The sequence below is a fragment of the Neolamprologus multifasciatus genome, chromosome 2 (assembly GCF_963576455.1).
Source record: "Neolamprologus multifasciatus chromosome 2, fNeoMul1.2, whole genome shotgun sequence".
Taxonomy (NCBI): Eukaryota; Metazoa; Chordata; class Actinopteri; order Cichliformes; family Cichlidae; genus Neolamprologus; species Neolamprologus multifasciatus.
Genome location: NC_140440.1, coordinates 19,454,948 through 19,475,579, shown reverse-complemented (window position 1 = coordinate 19,475,579; position 20,632 = coordinate 19,454,948). Strand labels below are relative to the sequence as shown.

General features: G+C 41.6%; 1 protein-coding gene across 4 annotated transcripts; it reads right to left on the bottom strand.

Moving 5' to 3' along the window:
* Positions 1 to 1,466: 1,466 nt before the first annotated feature.
* LOC146524228 (uncharacterized) lies at positions 1,467 to 14,272 on the bottom strand. Of its 4 annotated transcripts, none has more exons than XM_085177349.1 (7): positions 13,851 to 14,272; positions 12,112 to 12,181; positions 7,490 to 7,969; positions 4,403 to 4,520; positions 3,956 to 4,061; positions 3,634 to 3,862; positions 1,467 to 2,820 (listed from the first exon to the last, which is right to left on the bottom strand). In XM_085177349.1, the coding sequence occupies exons 3-7, from the start codon at positions 7,668 to 7,670 to the stop codon at positions 2,678 to 2,680; spliced, it is 777 nt and encodes a 258-aa protein (XP_085033475.1). In that variant the 5' UTR covers positions 7,671 to 7,969; positions 12,112 to 12,181; positions 13,851 to 14,272; the 3' UTR covers positions 1,467 to 2,677. The 4 variants fall into 4 exon arrangements, with proteins under 4 accessions (XP_085033475.1, XP_085033466.1, XP_085033447.1 ...); XM_085177340.1 differs by having other exon boundaries at positions 13,860 to 14,272; XM_085177321.1 differs by lacking the exons at positions 12,112 to 12,181; positions 13,851 to 14,272 and adding an exon at positions 9,843 to 10,057.
* Between the last annotated feature and the right edge of the window lie 6,360 nt (positions 14,273 to 20,632).

Sequence of the window (20,632 nt, the reverse complement as noted above, 5' to 3'; positions counted from 1 at the left end):
ATAAAGTACTGCTGTCTCTGCCACGGGTGTGATTTTGTTCTTTTCTCTGGCTTCTTCCTCCTAATGTCCCATAAAGCTGCAGTAGAGCCTATAAATATTTGTCCAGGGAGATGCTTTTCACTGTTTTAGTTATGTACTCCAGCGCAGTGGAAAAGAAATGAAGCAATGGCCATGAGGTTAAAGTGCTGAGTCAAAGCAGTGGAGGGTGTTCACATCCAATTTGCTTGACCAACATAGAAACATAAGTTATTTTTACACACAGTCCCTCTAATTTGATGACCGTGCAGTTCTGTGAGTTTAAACATAGCAGTGTTTTAGCGCTAAAATGTGGATTCCCCCCTGCCAAGTCCATCACCTGATCATGCCCCCTTGACTGACCTCATCTGATGCTAAGTATAGAAATGTTAACATCTTTGGGTCCAAATATCCAATATGAGTAAAAAAAAAAAAAAAAGTGCACTTATGTGGCTTCCACAGCTGTCGGCAATCCTGAGCATGTGGCCATGTTGAAGTCATGAAGACATGGATTTGTTTTATTTTAACCACAAAAAGTTGGTCAGGTCAACAGATGTCAAATGTGGCTAAACGCTCCCTCAAAAAAAAAAAACAAGCTAATGTTTGTTTAGTGGGTTGTTTTTTGCTATTTTTATTGTTATTTTTTGCCAATGACCAAATAAAAGGTAAATAAAATATCACAACTTTTAGTTTTTGGCTAAATTCATCAAATTTCTTTTGCCCTACTAAAGTCTGTGAGGAGCAGTGCTCTGAGCTGGATGCTAACATTAGCATGCTAACTTGCTTATGTCAATGACGCTAATGTTTAGATATTAGCTTTCCTCATCATAATGCTGTAACTGAAATCCCTTATTGTACACTATTATTCAACGTGTGCACTATTGTTCAGCATGTTTTTGACTGAATTCCAGCATTATGTTTATCTGTAACAATTCCTGAGTCAATTCCTGAGAGCATATGTGCATTTCTAACAGAACCTGACGTCGTTTCAGATTAGCCAACTACAGATACACAATGAAAAAGTATAGTATACCTGGCAAAGAGAAATTTAAATGCTTAAATTTAAGTGTTATTGAAGTTAACTTTCAACTACTTTGGTCATTGTATCATCACTAATATATTGTTTTGTGGAATATTTATGTCTATGTAATGTCCTTCCTGTGTGCTGCACAATTAGCGTATAAATGGGTTATTTTATTATAATTATGAGATATTATTTTATTTTGGTCTACTAAACTGGACATTGTTGTGTACTTTTAGAAGCAGCCTGATAAATTATTGCACAGTAAAAGTTGAAGGAACGTTACTCGTTAGCATTCTGTGGGGAATAGAGCAACTTAAAGCAGCAGTCCTCAACCTTTTTTGCACCGCGGACTGGTTTATGTCCGGCAATATTTTCATGGACCGGCCTTTAAGGTGTTGTGGATAAATACAACAACATAAAACCAGTATTGGACAAAAAAAGAAGATTTATTCATAACACATGGGAAAAGACCCAGGGAAACCGAGTTAACGATAAAACCGATAAAAAAAAAAAACAATAAAAACCGATAGAAAGCCTGAAAACCATGAGTTTCACACCCATGTTTCACACAGAAAAGACAGAATTCACCATGTAATGAAGCCAAGTGTTTCTATCAAATATCATTCACTTTCATTATACTCCTGACACAGGATTGGTAGATCAGCTCAGAGACCTTATGCTGCATGCTCGCAGCTCTGTCAAAAAGAGCCACAGTTTAGTCCCTTTGAATCCGATAGGTACAGTTTCTTTTCAAGCCGAGTGTGCTGGAGTGGCCATTACTCCATTGGTAACATTTGCTCTGACAGAAAAAAAGGCACTGTAGGCTGCCATATATTCCAAATATTATCATATACATCTGGATAAATTGTTCTTGAGCAAGACACCAAACCTGAAAGGCCTCCTGAGCAGGTCCGTGTCTGTCAGTGAATGTCAGGGACAGTAGAAAGTACACTGAGTATACTGACCCTGTTAATAATTTTACATGAATTTGGTTGTTTTCTTTTAAACCCAAAACTCTTACGCCAGCTAAAACGCTGAAGGAGAATTTTGCCAACAAGCAATCAACACAGTTAAAAACATTATAGTAATACGGTACATGGACTACATTTAACATAGCTCCCACCTTTGGATGGGTAAAGAAAAAAATGCGGATGATTTATCAGTTTTTCCTGCTTATGACATGTCAGTAATAAAACCACAGTGTTTTTGACCTGCAGTCAATAGTCTCTGTTCGCGTGCGTCTCTCTGGACACGACGCTCTGTGTCGACCTGTCAATCACAGACGCCGTGTGAGCGTATCTGTGCTCGAATTTCAACTCAACATCAAAGCTGCTTAGTTTTATCATTCAGGTTGACTTCAGTCCAAAAGCTTTCAAGTCTTTCTCTCACTTCACCCCCAGATGTTTCTCTTTCTGTAGCTCGGACCTTGAAATAAGGTCTAATAAAGTGGATTTTTGTTCACTGCTCGGGTTCAAGTCAGAATCCTTTTCTTTCAGTACGTGCAGCCTCAGCCTGAGCTGCTGCTGTACAACAGAGTGCTTATTTCTGCAGAGGGCTCATTACACTCAATAGAGTAGGCTCTTCGGGGTCATGTGTAGCAGAGATACACGTGGAGTTTTAATGGGTCGGTGGTGCGCTTCACTTCTGCAGATGAGCAGGTTTGGCTGGTATGGGTGGTTTCTTGGAGGCAGTTGATGTGTTGTGATGATTATCTGTGAATTTCTTCCTGAGCTGCTCCACGCGACCTCTGCCCTCTGGCTTCTCTTTGTAGCACGCAGTTTCTAAGAAAAGAAGCACAGGATGCAATCAATGACATGTTCTGGGATACAGCTGAGGTGGCACCTCTTTCCCAAGGATGAGCTAATACGTAAATATCAAACAGACATGTTATGCTGTGAGTTGCTAGTTTTAGAGATATTTGTCATTCTCTTAACTACAGTAGATCAAACTGGCACGTGCCAGATATCGTGACAGATATCATTCCTTTCCACTGAACTACAGCCCGCTGTGAGGAGAGGTTCACGCAGCATCACAGGTTGAAAACATTAATGGTGCCCATAATGTTGCTAGCTGATGGTGGATGTAGACAGTAGAAAGAAAATAGTTCCTACATGAAGCTGCTCACAGGCAAGCACTGTCTGGGCCTGATGGTCGTGACGATGTATGATAATAAAAAGGTTTTGGACATGTGATTGCTACACATCAACAAAACCTGGCAACCCACACACAAGCTATTCAGCACAGAAGTGTTATGTTCACATGAACTGTTCCTTTAAAACAAGTCATGCAGTAATCAATATGTACTGTAACACTGAACAGGCCTGCATAATGATCCCTGATAGTTCAGTTTTTCATAGCTCACAGTAAAATAGTGCGCGTCTGTACTGCTCCTGTACTTTTGTACACTTTTGACCATGAGCCATCTTTGAGTTTATTGTTTCTATGGGCTTTTCTAATAAATAGCTACAATTTTGTATTCAGACCCACTTTATATCGATTAACCTGAACTTATAAGCAGTTTGAGTTGGTGATTATCGTACACTTTTAACACTAGCATACATAGATCCCTCCTCTATCCTCTCCTCCCTTCTCACCTCTGTCCTGGGGGCCGGTCTTCTCCGTGTCTGCCAGCGGGGCTCTGAGCGGCTGGTTGCCATGACTACTAAAATGGGGCTTGTAGAGCGGAGTCCAGTCGCTGAGGTTGTCCGAGCCGCTGCCTGATTCGCTGTCGCTGTCCTCGGCCGTGTCCTTCGGGTCGTCATCAGCGCTGCACGAGTCCATGTCTTCCTCGGATGACTGGTCATTCGGTGAAGCCGTGTCATCCTGTGCGTAAGACCGAAACGACTTGATGTTATAAACTCTAACACACGCGCAGGTCGTCGCACTTTCAAACACATTTCAAACATGGGAACTTACATGTGTGACGGGTAGCTGGATGTCTTCTTTAAGGTTAAGCTGCTGGTCCTCGCTTCCTGGAAGCAAGTCCACTCTCTGGATGTCATTCATGTTATCAGACTGGAATCTGAAAGACAAAGACATCCGTTTTAGCCCCTCCGATAACAGCCTTTAAATGAATCCACCAGTCAGCCATGTCACTAATAATTTCTATAATCAAGTTGGTGCAAGGAACTGTCCGGCTGACTGAAAGTTTTTAGTTCACTGTTGATCTAAACAAACATAATTGAGAATCTATATGTTATGTGCTAAGTTAAAAACATGATGCAGAGCAACATTAATTCAGATCTATTGAAAATAGGTTATTGTTCTTTACTGTGATAAGATAAGAGCTTATCATCCTTTGGATTTCTTTGATTTTACTTGTCAAAGATATTTTTTGGGAAAAAACACACTATGTGTTTCTACCTGTTGTTCATGAGGTTCTGGAGGAGTCTGGAGGATCTCAGTTCGTCCACCTCACCGATTATACTGACGCTCACGTCACCATCCCGCCCGAGGAGCCACCTCACGTGTTTACTGGAAGCTGGAGAGAAAATAAAAGAGGAAAACAAAGTGTATATGAAGCATACAACATAAAATATATCCTTATTACACTCGGAGAGAAATGCTCAGCAGCATTTAGAATGAAGTCGTCTAACAAACTGTTATTGTGGCTATCAGCCAGAAGGTGGTGCTGTCCTATAAGTGTTGGTGTTGGGAAGCCTCACTCCTGGAACAGACTTACCCTCTAACACTTTGTTGCTGATTTGTCCTTAGTACATTTTTAACCCAGTTTGTGTTTTCTGTGTCCGTTCCCCCCTGGAATTATTTAAGTGTCTCCTACAGCAAAACTACCTTCTCACCTTCAGTAAGAGTTTACTTAAATGTCCCCTTTAAGTTTTACTTTAAGATACCTTACATGTTGTAATGCTAAAACCTTTATTTAAGGGTCTAATGTTACAATAATCATGAATTCACTCACAGTTATGAATCAATAAATTTTATAATGTTGCGTTCACATCCTGGAAACTGGTTGTTTTCAGCCATTGCCTCATTATGACGTTATATTCAAAAATAAACCCCCATCCTGATGGCTGCTGATTGTGTTTCCATGACAGTAGAGTACCTGATAAAGACCAAACACCTGCCGTGATGTCACAGATTGGGCGTGGCTTTAAAATTCAAATTGTCGGTGTTGAAATTCCCCCAGCGGGACCAGTGAACATTTACAGGTTTCCGGCTAATAATGGCAGCTACTTATTTTTAGACAATTGGCTTGTGTGTTACGCAGTGACATAGCACATAATGGTACCTGTGATGTCAGAAAAAAAACAAAAACACACCTTCAGTATTCACATTTATAGTCACCTTGCTGAGTGTCGATCACCTGCCATGACTTTACAGACCTGCAGTGCCTGTCTTTATTACCACCACACCCGCAAATTAACCAGAAATGCAGCACATAATAGAAATCTTCACACACAGGTGCAGGTTTAATCATGCATTTGTATTTAAAGACCTGTTTGCACACCACGTGTAAAGGCTTGTTTTTTCCCATCCACAGAACAGTGAACAAAGACAGAAAGATTGCAGACTGGATTGTATGGAGTGCTATGTGCAAACGGCACACACTCCGTCACCTCTCAGGTGACATGGCAGAGATTGGGTGGACAAAGATGGGAACTTAATATGTGCTTTAAAGCATGGTGAGGCCCCAGAACCACAGGACCTCCTCGATCTTATTCAGCCAACAGAATGATTCAGCTGGCTGTGAGAGATCTGTCCATCAAACCCACACATGCTCACACACACACATCCATTGTCCAGGTGAACCGGCTGAGGCGGCAGGGTCTCAGTGAGTTAGAATAACACCTTAATTAGAGGAAGGCTGGATGAAATGAGTAAGAGAGAACAACAGGGATGGTCAAACTGGATTTCTTTGGGCGTAATCTGAACACATTAGTCAGATTGGTAACCAGAGAAGGTTTTGTACAAAACTCGTGCTTCACTGCTCACGTGTACTGAGAATTTAGAAGTTTTCAAGTACACATTAATTAGGTGTAAATGAACTCTGGTGCCCCATTTTCTAAAATCTGTATTTTCGGAGCCCCCCAAAGGAGTTGGCTGCAAGCAACAAACTAAATTAAACATAATGAGCATGAAGTGATTTGCAGTGAACGATATTTACAGGAAAAACATGGTGTTTTCTCTTAACGTTTTATGGTTATACTGCCCAGGGCTTTATTAAATATTTAAAGCAATCTAAAATGAAAACTTAATAAAAAAAATAATTTTAAATTTGGGATGAGTGGGTTGTCAAAGTTCTTCTTCTTTGCAAGCTACATATTCATTGTATAAGACAAAGTAATGAGTTACAGCACTATTATAAGAAAATAACAATAAACAGCTAAATGACGCTAGTGCCAGCAGCTTGCTAGGTTAGCTTAGTATACAGACAAGAAAATGTGAGAAAAGCTAACTGTTGCTGCTGTTGTTAGCCAACCATGATAAAGCTGGGACAGAAACTTTGTGAAGCTGCAACTTATGTATTTTTTTAATTGTATTTCTTTATTTGCACTTTATATTTGTGCATCTTAAATTAGCAAGATAAACATTGTTAAGGACAGTTACAAAAAAGAGAGGAAAAGCTAAGCTAGCTCTTTCACCTATTTCTAGTCTTACTATTACTATCTATATAATATTCACATTTACAATAAATGTATCCATATAAATTTATTGTAAAATAAATTTCAAGATTCAGGCCTGTCAGCCAGCTGAGAGCTAGCTAGTTTTTATTTCGTTTTCAATTCAGTTTTTGCTTTAAGCTAGCTTTGAGCTTAGCTTTTATTCGTTTTACAATGTTTCATTTTAGTTTTGTTTAATTAATTTAAATTTTTGCTTTTGTATTCTGTGGCATACAAAAGACGTTATATTAACAAGAAGTTATACAAGTGTATAATAAATAGGCTAACCAAAATAAAGATCACAACCTTTACTTTAAGAAAATAGCTGACCTGCATTGCAAACAAAGCCTTGAATGCTCGCTGTACTGACAAATGTAAACAAGACTAGAAATAATACAGGTCCTGTATCCTAACATATTTCAGTTAGCCTTATAAATAAACCATAATGTTTCCACAACGTTTCATTTTCTGGGTTTTATTTTTCCATCAATTACACCTTTTTACAGGTAGCTTTAGTCTTTAGTGAACCAGCAGCTTTTCTCTCTCATTTACCTAAATGATTTCCGCCTACTTAACCTGTGGAAAGAGTTGTGACACCTGCTGTTCCTGTAAAGAAATCTGGTGATGTCAGACCTGACAGTATTAACCTCATGTCTAATGATGTTATGTAAAAATGGGAGCCAGGTTTACCAGAAACCTCGGTCCTTCCTCTTCCAAACAATGTTGTTTCATGAGTGTTTAAGGCTGTTGCCTTATTGGAATTTATACAAGTGTGACCTGTATGGTAAGCTGAACAAGTTTACCCACTACAGAATAACCAGTGCTGTACCTTTCTTTGACTTGGTGTTCCTGTTGTGTCCTCTTTCCCTCTCCTCCTTCTCCTCACGCTCTTTCCAGCGGCGTACCTGCTCCTCTCTCATCTTGAGGAAGAGGATCCTCTTCTGCTCCTCACTGAGGGCCTCTAGAACCTCAGGTTCCACCCACATATCTTGAAGGATTTGAGCCAGCATCCTGCCTCTTTTCCCGGGCACCACACACGACTGTCAGCCCCTCTGTCTCTTGGTCCACTGGGTCGTGTTTCAGCAGTGGGGTGTGATTGCTTCTTTTCCCGCTGTGCTAAGAGTCAGGTTGCCCTTTTCTTTGAAGGATATGGGATCAGGTACAGTCCTGGCAGTTGGAGGTCAGTTCGGTGTTGTTTGTCAAGTGCTGTTTCTCTGGACTGCAGCAGGAGTGTGCAGGCTCTTTCTGGAGGCGGAGGTGCAGGGTAGAGTGTCTGGATCAACTGGGCAGTAAATGCTTCTGTTGTGTGCTTTAAAGAGAGAGTGAGAGAGAGAGATTAAACCTACTTTATTGTTTTGTTCCCTTTCACTCAATGCAGCTCTGGCTGGCAGAAAACAATAGGCCCTAAGCAAATAAGTAACAATGCCAAGTGTAATGTGTGTGTGTGTGTGTGTGTGTGTGTGTGTGTGTGTGTGTGTGTGTGTGTGTGTGTGTGTGTGTGTGTGAGAGTGTTGCAGTGAGAATGCTGCTGTGCTTCCAAACACTGATGGGCAAATAGGGGCAGGTTCAGTATGTCAACACACTCACACACACAGACATAGACAGGGTGGGGTGCTAATGACTCTATGCTATCTGTGAGTAACAGACCCAGGGATAAAGAGTTGAATATTACACACACACACACACACACACACACACACACACACACACACACACGCACACACGCACACACACAGTCTCGTTTTTTCAGAACCTTATCAACATGCATGTCAACACAGTTAGTTATAAATTAATCAGGAAGCCCTGAGAGTCTAAATCCCAGAAAACAACCTTGTGCAGTTTTTAAAATATGTGGGCTAATGTTTTGCTGAGTGAGAGCCAATAGGATTTGTGTGGCTGATAACAGCTGACCAATGAGCGCTTGAGAGCGATCGAGTGTTATGGTCACCGATAAAAGTTTCCTTTGAGGTTAGGTGTGGCCACATGTGCTTCACAGGGGGGCCCATTTAGTGATTCTAAATCCTAGTGGTGCTCAGTACTGCAAATTTTAGTACTGATCCAATACAGGGCAAGAGGTGCAGATATCAGCACGCATACTGATGCTAAAAAACCTGCAAAAGCGGCTCATGTAGGCTATAGCAGTGTGTCCAGTGTGTCATGATTTATGAGATGAATCATGGGCGGTTTGCAAATTCTGAACACATTTTAATGACCCTAAATCACCGTGATTTATACCGTCCACAATAATTAGTTCAGTGAGCTTCATACTGTACTTAGAGGACAGAAACAAAGTATCGATCCTATCAGGCAAGTATTGATTCATTTCCAATACCAGAGTTAGCATCATTACTATCGATATTTGGATTGATCCGCCCACTTCTGCTAAATCCTGGACAAGAGCTGAATAATTCAGCTTAAATGAAGCAGTGAAACCAGGATACTGACACCAGGATTGGTGTCAGTTGTAGAACCAGTGTCCCTTCGTTCAATATCTGTCAGTAGTTTTTTTCCCTTGCTGTGATGTCTTTGTGATCCATGTTCTTGCCTATGTGAACGCCTATCCTCTGTACATTGAATGGGGGCTGCTAAAGCCCTTTCAGATTGTGATTGGGAGCAATTCAAATAAACCCAACCTGACTCGAAGACTTCATAGCAAACATTCAGCTCTGTGGCAAATTGCTTCAGCTCTCTATTCATGAACAGCGTTACACCTGCACCACAGCTCCCACAATCAACTGTGTGAATTTGGGACAAGAGAAGCATTCAGACTGAGACGTGAGTGCGTCCAGATTTCTCAAAGACAATAACAGCCCGTGCAGACTCTTTAGAGAAATAATATCACAGAAAGGGACAAAATTAGCACACTCGCGGCTCTGTTATTCTTCTGTAAAGGTAAAGCATTGGGCTCTGGCTCTGTGCCAGCATGCAAATAAGCCCGGGGTTTGCCTCTCTGCCGCTACACATACACCGAGAAGAAAGAAAGAAAAGCAGAAAGGCATGTGCACGGCATACTGAGAGAAAAGTTTGAAAGGTCTCTCAGTGTGAGAAAACACTGGCCATTTCACAGCGGCGGGGCAGAGTGTGAGAGATAAATGAACTTAGACGGGCCGGAGAATGGCAATCAAGCAAGAAAAGCAGGCAGAGAATGAAAGAGGAGTGCAGAGGAGGGAAAGTGGACTTACTCAGCAGCTGCCAGCTCGTAGCATCTCCCAGCTCCGGTCTGACTTTCAGTGCCTGTGTGAGTGAGCGCTATGATGAGCGTGTGACGCGACAGGCCGTCACAGAGCGCCTTTGTGTGTGTTTGTGGGATCAGATCAGTCGTCAGCAGTGCTGGTATGCAGGCATTTGTACTTGAATAGAAGTGGGACGGACTGACATCAGTGCTTTCGTCTTTTTTTCTCCCCTCCCTTCCCCTCCTCCTCTTTCCACTACCTCTTATCTCCTGTTTAGATTACTACAATAACACAAAGAGGTAAACTAACAGCAGCTGGGTCACAGTATTAAAGTAAGCAGATTTACACATGCAGTGTACCTGCTGCTGTTAATGACTTCATAGCCTGAAATTTCTAATCTGCTCCGCTGATGAGATTTAGTTGTGTTCAAGGACATGAGGAGTTTAATTTCCCTTGACAGGCTCTGAATTTTACCCATCAAGGGAAAAGAGGGCAATTCTCTCTGATTCTTTTCCTTTTTTTTTGTCTTTCCTACATGTACTGTTTAAATCTCATCTAGCTGAGAGTGCCTGCATAGCTGCATTTACCTCTCCACTTTCCTCCCTCTTCTTCCTTAAGGAAGTCCTTTTGGCTTTGTACGAAACAATTAATCACAACCCCGCATGCACAGAAAGGAAACTGGGGTTTTTTTTTCCTCAGGGGTTTTCCGTCAACAGGTTGTTGACACCATTATTATACAGGTAGTCATTGTGTTTGCTCTCACTCTGCCCAGAGGCATAAGATCAGCTTTATAGCACAAATGTCATTCACATTCCTATTAACAAACAAAGCTATTTACAACTTCCAGTGTATAAGTGATGCATCAATGATGAGGCTGTTGCGTGATTTTCAGGGTTATGTGACTCACAATGAGGCTTCTGAGATAAAAAAAAAAGGGGGGGAATTGCTGCTCCTGTGATTTTGTTTACAAGGTCCTTGATTTGAGAGATGATTACGTACACTGCTGTAAAGTACGTTAAGAACAGGCCTTTATTAAATGGGTCAGTAATACATTTACATTTTTATGACTATTTTTTACGTAAAATGTTATAATATTGTCGTGGATTTATTCCAAAATCAATGTTTATTTCTTCATCGTTTATTTAACACAACTTATTTAACATGGTTTATCATTTATTTGATGAACCTTTAATACAAATTTTACCCAAGTTTCTGCACAATCACTTAAATGCTTGTTTGGTGTATTTTACATTAGTTTCACCACAGTTACTGCCACGTTAAGGTTTATTTAAAGGAAACTTTCAAACCACTTATTTGGAAGGTCTGACTCATTCAAACTGAGTTATCAAGTTGTAAAGTTGGCTAATTAGCAATGTCTGTTCAGCAAGGATGACGGGAGTTGTAGGAGTGGAGTGGAAAACAGGCCGAGTGTGTATATGAGATGGCACAACACACCTGCAGTTTTAATCCTGGTGTGAACAACAGCTGAAATTTGTTATAACACATCTGTTACAAAATGGCTTTAATAAAACTGACGTGTTACTGTGAAAAATGGATTAAAAAAATCTGCACTAAAATCGCAATATTGTTATTTACGAATAAGGCAGGAAATGGTTTGCTTTGTTTAGCTCAGTGGAATGGACCCCAACCCCCCACAACAGCTACCATTGCGCAAAGTGAAACCGCAACTACCATCAGTCAATACTGCTGGGTCTCCACCAAAAGTGATACCAGACACCTGTTTGTCTACCTCTCCGTGTGTTTCTCTCTCTCCCTCTCTCTCGTGTTTTTTCCCTTTCCTTGAAATCTTGCTCACGCCATTTCTTCTAATCAGTGACCACACCTCTCAGTCAGATTAACAGGAATTATTTTGTATTAGGAGCTGATTTCCAATAAGGAAAACTTAGACTCCTTCCTTTATCTGTCACCTAGGCAAATAACACTTGACTTTTGCTGCCAGGTCTCTCTTGGAAATGACGGACGTTAGCCACAAATGGCAGCGGCTGAAGGCCCCGCAGTTATTGGTTTGAATTCACTCTGAGGGTAATACACGTGCGCCCACACTGAGTGGTGTTGATGCATGAGCAGCTCCCTCTGCTGGAGCAATGCAAAATAACAAGTCAAGTCAATGAAAGGATCATGTGACTGCAAACGGGGGGATAAATGAGAGTGTGCTTTTAGTCATACTACAAAATATATGTTTAGTGTGTGATTATCCTTATTAGGTATATAGATCTGTTTTGAACAACATAAATATAGTATGTGGGAGATGCATTACCTCACGACCTGCAGAGGGCTGGTGTGACAGAGAAGGATGCTGCAGACAGGGTGAGGTGCTGGTGTGACCCCTAAAGAGAACAACAGAAAGAAGAAGACAATTCTAAAATTTAACTGGATCATGACATTTCTAATTTTTTGATGGATAATAAAGAGACTAACCTAAAAGCTGTGTGCTTGGTTTAAAAGGATGAACATTAGTGGAGTCTCAGTTGAGTTGGGGCTGTTTGTATTACCAACCAGGGCACTGGATCAGCAATCATTAGCATGATATACGCTGAAGTAGTCTGTGTGGGTTTGTGCCCAAATGTACTTTCATATATATAAATCCCATTGATTTAGAGTGTATGCTGTCACCAGACCTCACCATCCTGCAGCTGGTGCCTCTTTTTTCTTGGTTGTACATGCTGTTCAGAGCTTCTGTCTCTAGGTTAATAATTGCTCATATTGAACTTGGTGTAAATTACTAAATACATTTACTCAACTATAAAAGAGGAACATGAAGATCAATGTATGATAAAGGAGCTTATTTTAACACTGGGTTGTATCCTTTGCAGGTTTTTCTGGCCCTGTTAGGCGGTTAACAGCATTTCCTTGACCTTTAACCCCAACAAGTCTGCTGAGACCACATCTGTGTAATCTGTCTTGTTCTGCTTTTCCTATGTAATTTTTCTCTCAAGAACTGGGATCTCATGTGATACCAGCAGTTTACATTTCCCATCATGTTTTTTTTTAATCAGGGTGATTTTTAATAGTAAAACATTTGGTACTGCAACATATCCCCCCTCAGCTGCTCCATGTTTAATGCATGGGCTGACGCAGAGGTTGTGCATTAGCATGGGTTCACATGAGAGACGCGTGCGGCTAAAACGACCGCAAAGAAATATTGTTTTAGTCCCCAGCGTCTTTTAACTGGCAGAAGCGACTGTGATGAAGCTCTCAGTGCTGAGTGTTTGCCACAACGTGCCACCAGCGCTGTATGTTGACTTTTTTAATGCTTCATTTGAAAAACGTAACATCATTACATACACAGGCTGCATTTTTCATGTACATGCAGCAATGCAAGCTTACGCTGTGGATACTGGTTTACGTTCCACATTTTAATACAAAAAATAAAAAATACCAGGCTTTACATGGATTAAAAATGAAACCCCATTTTAATCGCGAGTATTACAGGCAGAGCTGCTTTGCTGATTACATGGTGTGGCTGAATCAACACGAAGAAGCAGCTTAAACAATTAAAACAGCATTAATTACCTTGGAGGGGAAAACTGTAAACGCAAATATGTCATCATTACTTTATTAGTGCTGCTAGCAAACAGCTACTGATCCTCACATCCACCAATGTAAATCCCTCTATTTTTTTTCCTTTTTGGTCTCCACCACTTCTTGTTTGGGTAAAGAAATGTCCTCTTCAGCTGTTTGCAATGATTTATAATAGCTATGAACTAAGTCTGTGTGTGTGCTGTTTGGTGCTGGGAAGGTAGGCTGGTGTGCAATAATAATATTCCTCTAAATCTATTTGTCACTGCTGACGGGACCCGTGAGAGGAAACAAAACAGCTGAATGACACTAAAACGATCTTGACGCCTTTCCTATGACACATACTCGTGATGAATAGAACATAGTTGCAGACCAGATAAGGTAATATTGCATCTTTAAGAGGAACAGGTCTCTCCTGTAAATGAGACATTAGGTGTCAATGGGGCTATCTGTATAAATAAAGTTTAAAATACAAACCATCTCCACCTTGTCTTTGTCTCCAAAAACATAGCATCTTCAGCTATGTCACCTCCAGCTCGGCCTCATGTCTTTTTGTCATTGCCACCATCTCAAACCATCCATCATAGCGGGTCTCACTCTTCAAACCTTCCCTTTCACTCTTGCTCTTGTCCTTCTGTCCCTAATCCCCTTACTCCTGCCTGTGCGCTCTTCTTCACTGCTCTTGTGCACTATCGATTGTTTTGGATGGTTGGGTATCTAAACTCCTAAGGTTTTAATTCTCTTGCATACGAGTTAGCAAGGCGGTTAGCATTTGGACGGACGACACCTGGGCCTGACACTGTCCAGTTGTCCTCTGGTTCCAAAGACATCCATATTTACAGCTTGACACATAGGGGCAGAGTGTGGCACTGTTGCCATGGTGATCGGTCTGTCGGTTGACCTGGCTGCCCAGCAGACTCGACTAGTTCATACACGCGCGCGCGTGCGCGCACGCACACAGACACACACTAAGTGTCGCTACTACACATGGCACATTCTGTCATCATGTTGGCAGGGCCGCCAGTGTTTCCCTTGTTCGTCTGGCTGGCTGTCTTTCTCTCACACTCTCTTTCTCACACAGACACACACAAACCCAAATAAATACAGATCGGCTTTGTCCATAAATAAACATGGAAGTTTACTTTTTTTGTTCATTTCTCCTGGAAATGCTCATTGAGAATCATTGTAGTTTTCATTTTAGAGATAGATTTATACATCATCTCGCTCTCTCTGACACACACACACACACACACACACACACAGTATATCATTTTCTTTACTTTCATCCTTCAGCTCACGAGGACAAGTGGTCACAGGTGGAAGTGACTGACGCTGAAAAATGAGGACCCTTCCCAGCTCCATTTGCACTCCTGTCTCTCGGAGGTAAGTGTGTCTATGTAATCTGCTTTTTCATGCCTGTGGATATAATGACCCAGATGAGAGACACAGACACACACACACACAATGACATTTACACAGATACACACCGCAAGTGCTGACATGCGGTGTCCCCCTTCCTTTTCAGAGGTAATGAATGCTGATGAGGTAGTCAAGGGAATCACTGGAGTCCGACACAAAGGCGTGCGGTTTAATAATGATGTCCAATGAGGAGGTAAGTGTGCGACTTCTTTGTTTTTTCTTCTTCTGCTGAATCTGTTACAAAGATAAATGCGCAGTGCAAGGCCTTTGTGTTACTGATGTGTTCCCGTTGCTAGAGTTCTTTTCCCAAGTGTAATAAATTCACGCAAAACACTCGCTCCTTGTGTTTTTTCTTTTTTGTAAACAGCAACCAGTACAACATGAATTGTCTTGTAAGGCATTGAAGAATGGATTTGAAATTCATTTTTAAATTTAAAAACCATATTTTGCACAACAGCATAGTAATAGCAAGTAATATATGTGTATCCAAAGGGCAAATAAAGGCCACAATACTACTTCCTTTTACCTCTGTTTTGGGCTCCACTGACTATTTACAATTAATACTATTTTTAAAATGAATTCCAAAATGGACATGCAACGAGTATAAATTTGCAAAACCAGGAGTAATGTGCTCACATGTGTATGTCCCTGTGCAGCAGCATCCATTTGTAAATGTGATAGTGAGGCTTGATCAATATTGACCTAAAGTGCACTACAATAACAAATGCTTGTAAAACTTTAAGTCACAACAAGGATAAAAAGGATCAACTCTAGAGAATCCATTTTTACCATAAGGTTGGTAACAACTTGTTTGACACATGTTGCCATAGGACTCAAGTCAGAAAGGTGGACAGCTTGGGCCACTCGGCCCAAAAATAATGACCTCATGAAAATTTAAAAGAGTGAGAACCAGCCATGCTCTGATGCCCTGAGGCATCCTAACATCAGCACTGTGGGGCTGGGTTCAATACGATTCAGTGGAAAGTCAGCTGACTGTCATCTGCAGTGTGTTTTATTAATAAGAGAACTCAGTTAATACTAAAAAGAAGAGGCCCGAGGATGAATCCTTGAGCAATACCACAGAGGGTGGCCAATGATGAATGACATTTCCCATGAGAAACGGAAAAACTTCTGTCAGACAGTTTCGACTTGAGCCACTCCAAGGCAGTGCCTCTAACATGCTGCTCTAGGTGGGAAATTAAAACATTGTGATCTAATGCGTCACAAGCTGCTGTGAAATGCAAAAGCATAAGTATGACAGAGTCCCCAAAGCCAATGGTTAAAAAAATACTAATAAAAACATTCAAAAGTGCAGACTCTGTGCTGTGATTTGCTTTAAAACCTGACTGAAATACCTCAGAAATATTGGGAGTGTTTAAAAAAGGCTGCAGCTGTAAGAGCTCTACTTTTTCCAAAATTTTAGAAATGAAAAGGAAGCTTGAAATAGGTCTGAAACTGGACAACAATCAGACATTGTACATCATCTTAAGTCAGGCTGCTGCTTATAAGCCTTTGAATGTAAGTTCCAATATTGTTGAATATAAGGTCCAATAGTGCCCCAAATGTCTTTAAAAAACACAAACAAGTGGGAGGATATCATTGGGAGAGCCCGATCTGAGTAACAAGTTTCCTCAGTTATGACAGACACTGGAACAAAATGGCTAAAACTGCAGGAGTGATAATAAAGAAAGGGTAATAAGAAGGATGTAAGATATGTGCTCTACCAGTTAAAATCTCATCAACAAAGAAATGTAAAAAATAGCTTCTGTGCATTTGGACTGAGGAGGGTTAAGAACAGAATTTTCAATGCTAAATAATACACAGGACTTGTGGCAGTTGATAACGCTTGAAAAATATACAGATTTCTGGTTCTTTATGATATTTACTCTAACCATCTTTTTAGATAAGTGTCCTATTATCATAAGACACTTGTAGCTTGCCTTTTCCCCCCCATTTATATTCTGTTTTTTTTTTTACATTCTCTTGGGGCAGCAGTATTTCTGTCCTAGCTTTGCTAAATGTTGGCATTCTTCCTTTTGGTGCAGTGTATCAGGAAAACCGAAACAAAACAGCAAAACTGAAGCCAAAGAGCCCCCTCTCCCCGCTGCTAAAGCATGTGATGCTCATAAATACGTATTCACACAGAAATACACATTAAATGGTCACTTTCACACATTTAATGCTTTGTGATTCATTGTGATTCACTGTTACAAGGATAGAGTATAGTGGATTTAACGGAATTCAATTAATTGAAATCAGCTAGATAAGTGTAAATATATAGAATATATAGAATTAAACTGAAACATTATCAGAGATTTACTAAGCATAGCATAAGTAAAACCCGGGAACTTTATTTAAAAAAAATTATACCTGGGAATCGCACAGGCCAGTGGGAGCCACAAAGAGGCCGCTGGAAAGCTGCAATCACCAAATACCCGCAAAGAGTAAGGCAAGTCCTGAGGAATCAGCTGAATGGTAAGAACAAGGTCCGGGCTATCAACACCTTCGCCCTGCCGGTGATCACATGCCCTGCTGGTCAAAGGAAGACTTCAAGACAAGGAAGCTTCTGAGCATGCATGGAGGGTTTCACCACAAACCCAGCACCCTGAGACTGTACGCTAAGCGTAAGGAAGGGGGCCGAGGACTAGTGAGTGTCATAACCTTAAGTTCCCAGGCCTCTGGTAGAGGACCCGAGCTTGGAGGATAAAGACTGCACACTGTCTATATATATATCTATATCTATCTATAACATATATATTATATATATTTTTAAAATAACTCTTCCTATTTATCCGCACCAATGAATCTGTGTGTACACTCATATTAATTTAATATCAGATATCACAGATGCACACGTGTTTACACTCCAGCACACTGTGCTATGAAGTCCTGCGATCAAAGAGCCACACCATGTGCACACACATACTGTGATGTGTGTGCTATATATATGTGCCCACAGTGGTTCCTGCTTGTGTGTGTGTGTGGTGTGTGTGAGTGCTCCCCAGCTGTCTCGCAGAGCTCCCTGTTGTTTGGCCTGACATGGCAGACGGAGCCGGCGCTGTAAACTCTCGGATCAATGCTTGTTTGGAAGATTTCTGTATCTAATTCCACCAAAGTCAGCAGCACTGCATCTTCTGATGTGTGTGTGTATATGTGTGTTTGTGTACCCTAGGGTGCTTGAATTTATGCCCATGTGTGTGCATGCTTGCATCTCCATCTTCCTAATGAGTTGTATATGTGAGCATGTGCGGAGGAATGCTGCAGGAAGTCCTGGTGTGTGTGGATGCACAACATCAGTGTGTGCCTCGGTGGCCTACACACACACACACACACACACACACACACACACACACACACACACACACACACACACCCGAACATACAGAGCTAAGAGTCATACAGCAGGGGCTAAAGACAGACACACACAGACAGACATCATCAGTCTCTCTCGCACCTCCCCCTTGCTTTGATTAAAGACACAATGTTATTACTTGAGCAGACCAGCATTAGCTTATTGATTTATCTCCCCCAAACCTGCACACACTCACACACACACACACACTCAACATGCCAGTACACCTTGTGATTGCACATTTGGGCACCCATGTGTATGCATGACGGAAAAAACGCATAAACATACTCTGACACCACAGCCGTGCACATTAACACACTCATATGCACCATTACAGGAGACCACCCGCTCCAACAAACCAAAATGCAAGCTGTTAGCTTCCCCCCCTCACCAGTTACCTCCCCGCCTCCCTCCCATCGTCACATCAGGGATTTCCAGCGCTCCCAACACGTTGCCAGCATCGTGGCCCTGCAGATGTCACTTAGCTGCAGACACACCTCTTCATTTCTCCATCTCGCCAGCCGTCCGCCTCTCATGGGACATAGAGGAGGGACCGAGCAGAGAGCACTGAGTGCATGTGTGGGTGTGCAAGTGTGTGTGTTTGTGTGGCTACAGAGGGGGAGGGGAAAGGATCTGGGCAGGTTAATGAATTAGTAATTAGGATTGACATTGCGTCTGCAGTGGGTTTTCCTCCAAACTATTTCCACCCCTCTCTCCCTCTCGTGCCTCTTTCTTTCTGGTCATCTGTGCATCCTCTGAACTCTCTTTGTCATCTTCACACCCCACCTCCCCTTGTACTTCTCCTCTCTCCATCCTTCTCCTTGGATAAACCCCTCCTCTACCTGCCTGGCTATGGGCCTCCCCTCTCTAACCTTCTCCTCCCCTTCTCTTCAAACGCACACCAGGCTCTTTTGTTCTGTCCACATCATCATCTCTTTTGCTTTATGCATCTCTCTCTCTTTTTCTTCCTCTTAATTCTCCCTATGCCGCTTCATCACCCTTTTCACTCGCTCTCCCCCTTCTTCAGTCTCCTTCTAATGCTCTATTGATCTCTGGGATATTACTGAGGTCTCCACAGTCTGTGCAGATGTTACTGTAAAACCTGGCACTCCTGGACAGCACTGGAAAGGGACGTGCTTCAGAGTCCTGAAGTACCAACATTGGAAGATTTTGGCACCAGCCAGTGCAGAGCCATATGAATGATTGGATGCTACTGCTGTGCTCCTGTTCATGACCTTGAGGTTCTTTAGTATGAAGGTACTGTCAAAGCAGAGCACTGTACAAAGGCAGTTCTGATGGTCTGAACTGCCTCCTTATTGAATTTAGCTGTGCTTGTGAAGTGAAAGAGAAAGGAGAGAAAAATGGTGTCAGACATATGCTGTTACAGGGTGAAAATATCCCCTTTGTTTTGTCAAGGGCAGAGGGGGAACAGAAGCTAATTTGCACTATATGCTGAGAGATAACATTAAATGCTTACCTGTTAGTTGGACCAAGAATGATAACACTTTTGTGTTAAATCCTCTGCAATCCAACTGATCATATGTGGCTCAGAGCGGGCACCATCAGCAGCCTGACAGCACAATCACAGTTTCATACCATGGTGTCTCTATCAGTCTGAAAAAGAAAATTAGACTATCTGGCAATTTCTCATTTTGACAAATGCAAATGTGCACATACACATGAATATTAATATGGGGCGGGGCAAAAGCATGTGCATTGTATTAATGGCAATTTAAGGCGTTGCAGAAAGTGTTTATCTGACACTATGTGCTCATTCCTTAAAACCAGTGTTTGTGTTTAGCGCTTCAATTGGGATTATTGCTTTTCTCAGTGGGCTTTAATCATAGTTTTGACAGAGGAGGTAGGAGCACAAACAGCATTAGAAAAAAAGGGGGACTGACAAAGATCAACAGAAAGCGCTCGACCTGCTGTTACTGATGATTAACAGTACCCTGAAAACAACTTCTGACAGAACTCAAGGCTAACCACAGGTCAAAGGTCAAGACAGTGGTCCGTTGCGATAGAATTAAAAAAATGCAAGTAGATTTTTCCATCATCAGTTGCACAATACAAGAACATTAGGATGTTCACTTTCATTTATGTGTGGTAGGTTACAGTATGTTCTGGCAGGATTACACTGAGCTGTTTCATGTAACATGGTTCACTGTGGGTCAAGCGGGCTATTGACTGTTTCATAGTTCATGTTTTCCCATTTTCAGGCATCTTGCTGAATTCCTGTTGAAACCAAACTTCAGCATGACCAATGCAGCATCCCAGATATGACAGCTGCAGGACTTTAGACCTTGGACAACACCATCTGAATGTCTGTAAATCATCTACATGCTCTCTTTTTCTGGTCAGTTCCCAAACTTTTGTATTCACACCATTAATTCTTAATTCTAATATCTGGTGGAGAGGGGGGGGGGGGGGCAGTAACGCCATCCAAGATCCCAGGACCTTAGCGTGGGAAAGGTTTCACCACCTTTCA

Excerpts from the sequence above, each read along its gene's own strand:
- LOC146524228 (XM_085177349.1), bottom strand. The coding sequence starts at position 7,670 with ATGCTGGCTCAAATCCTTCAAGATATGTGGGTGGAACCTGAGGTTCTA. Across the intron at positions 4,521-7,489 it reads GAACACCAAGTCAAAGAAAG|CTTCCAGTAAACACGTGAGG; the intron begins GTACAGCACTGG and ends TTTTCTCTCCAG. Across the intron at positions 2,821-3,633 it reads GACCGGCCCCCAGGACAGAG|AAACTGCGTGCTACAAAGAG; the intron begins GTGAGAAGGGAG and ends TTCTTTTCTTAG.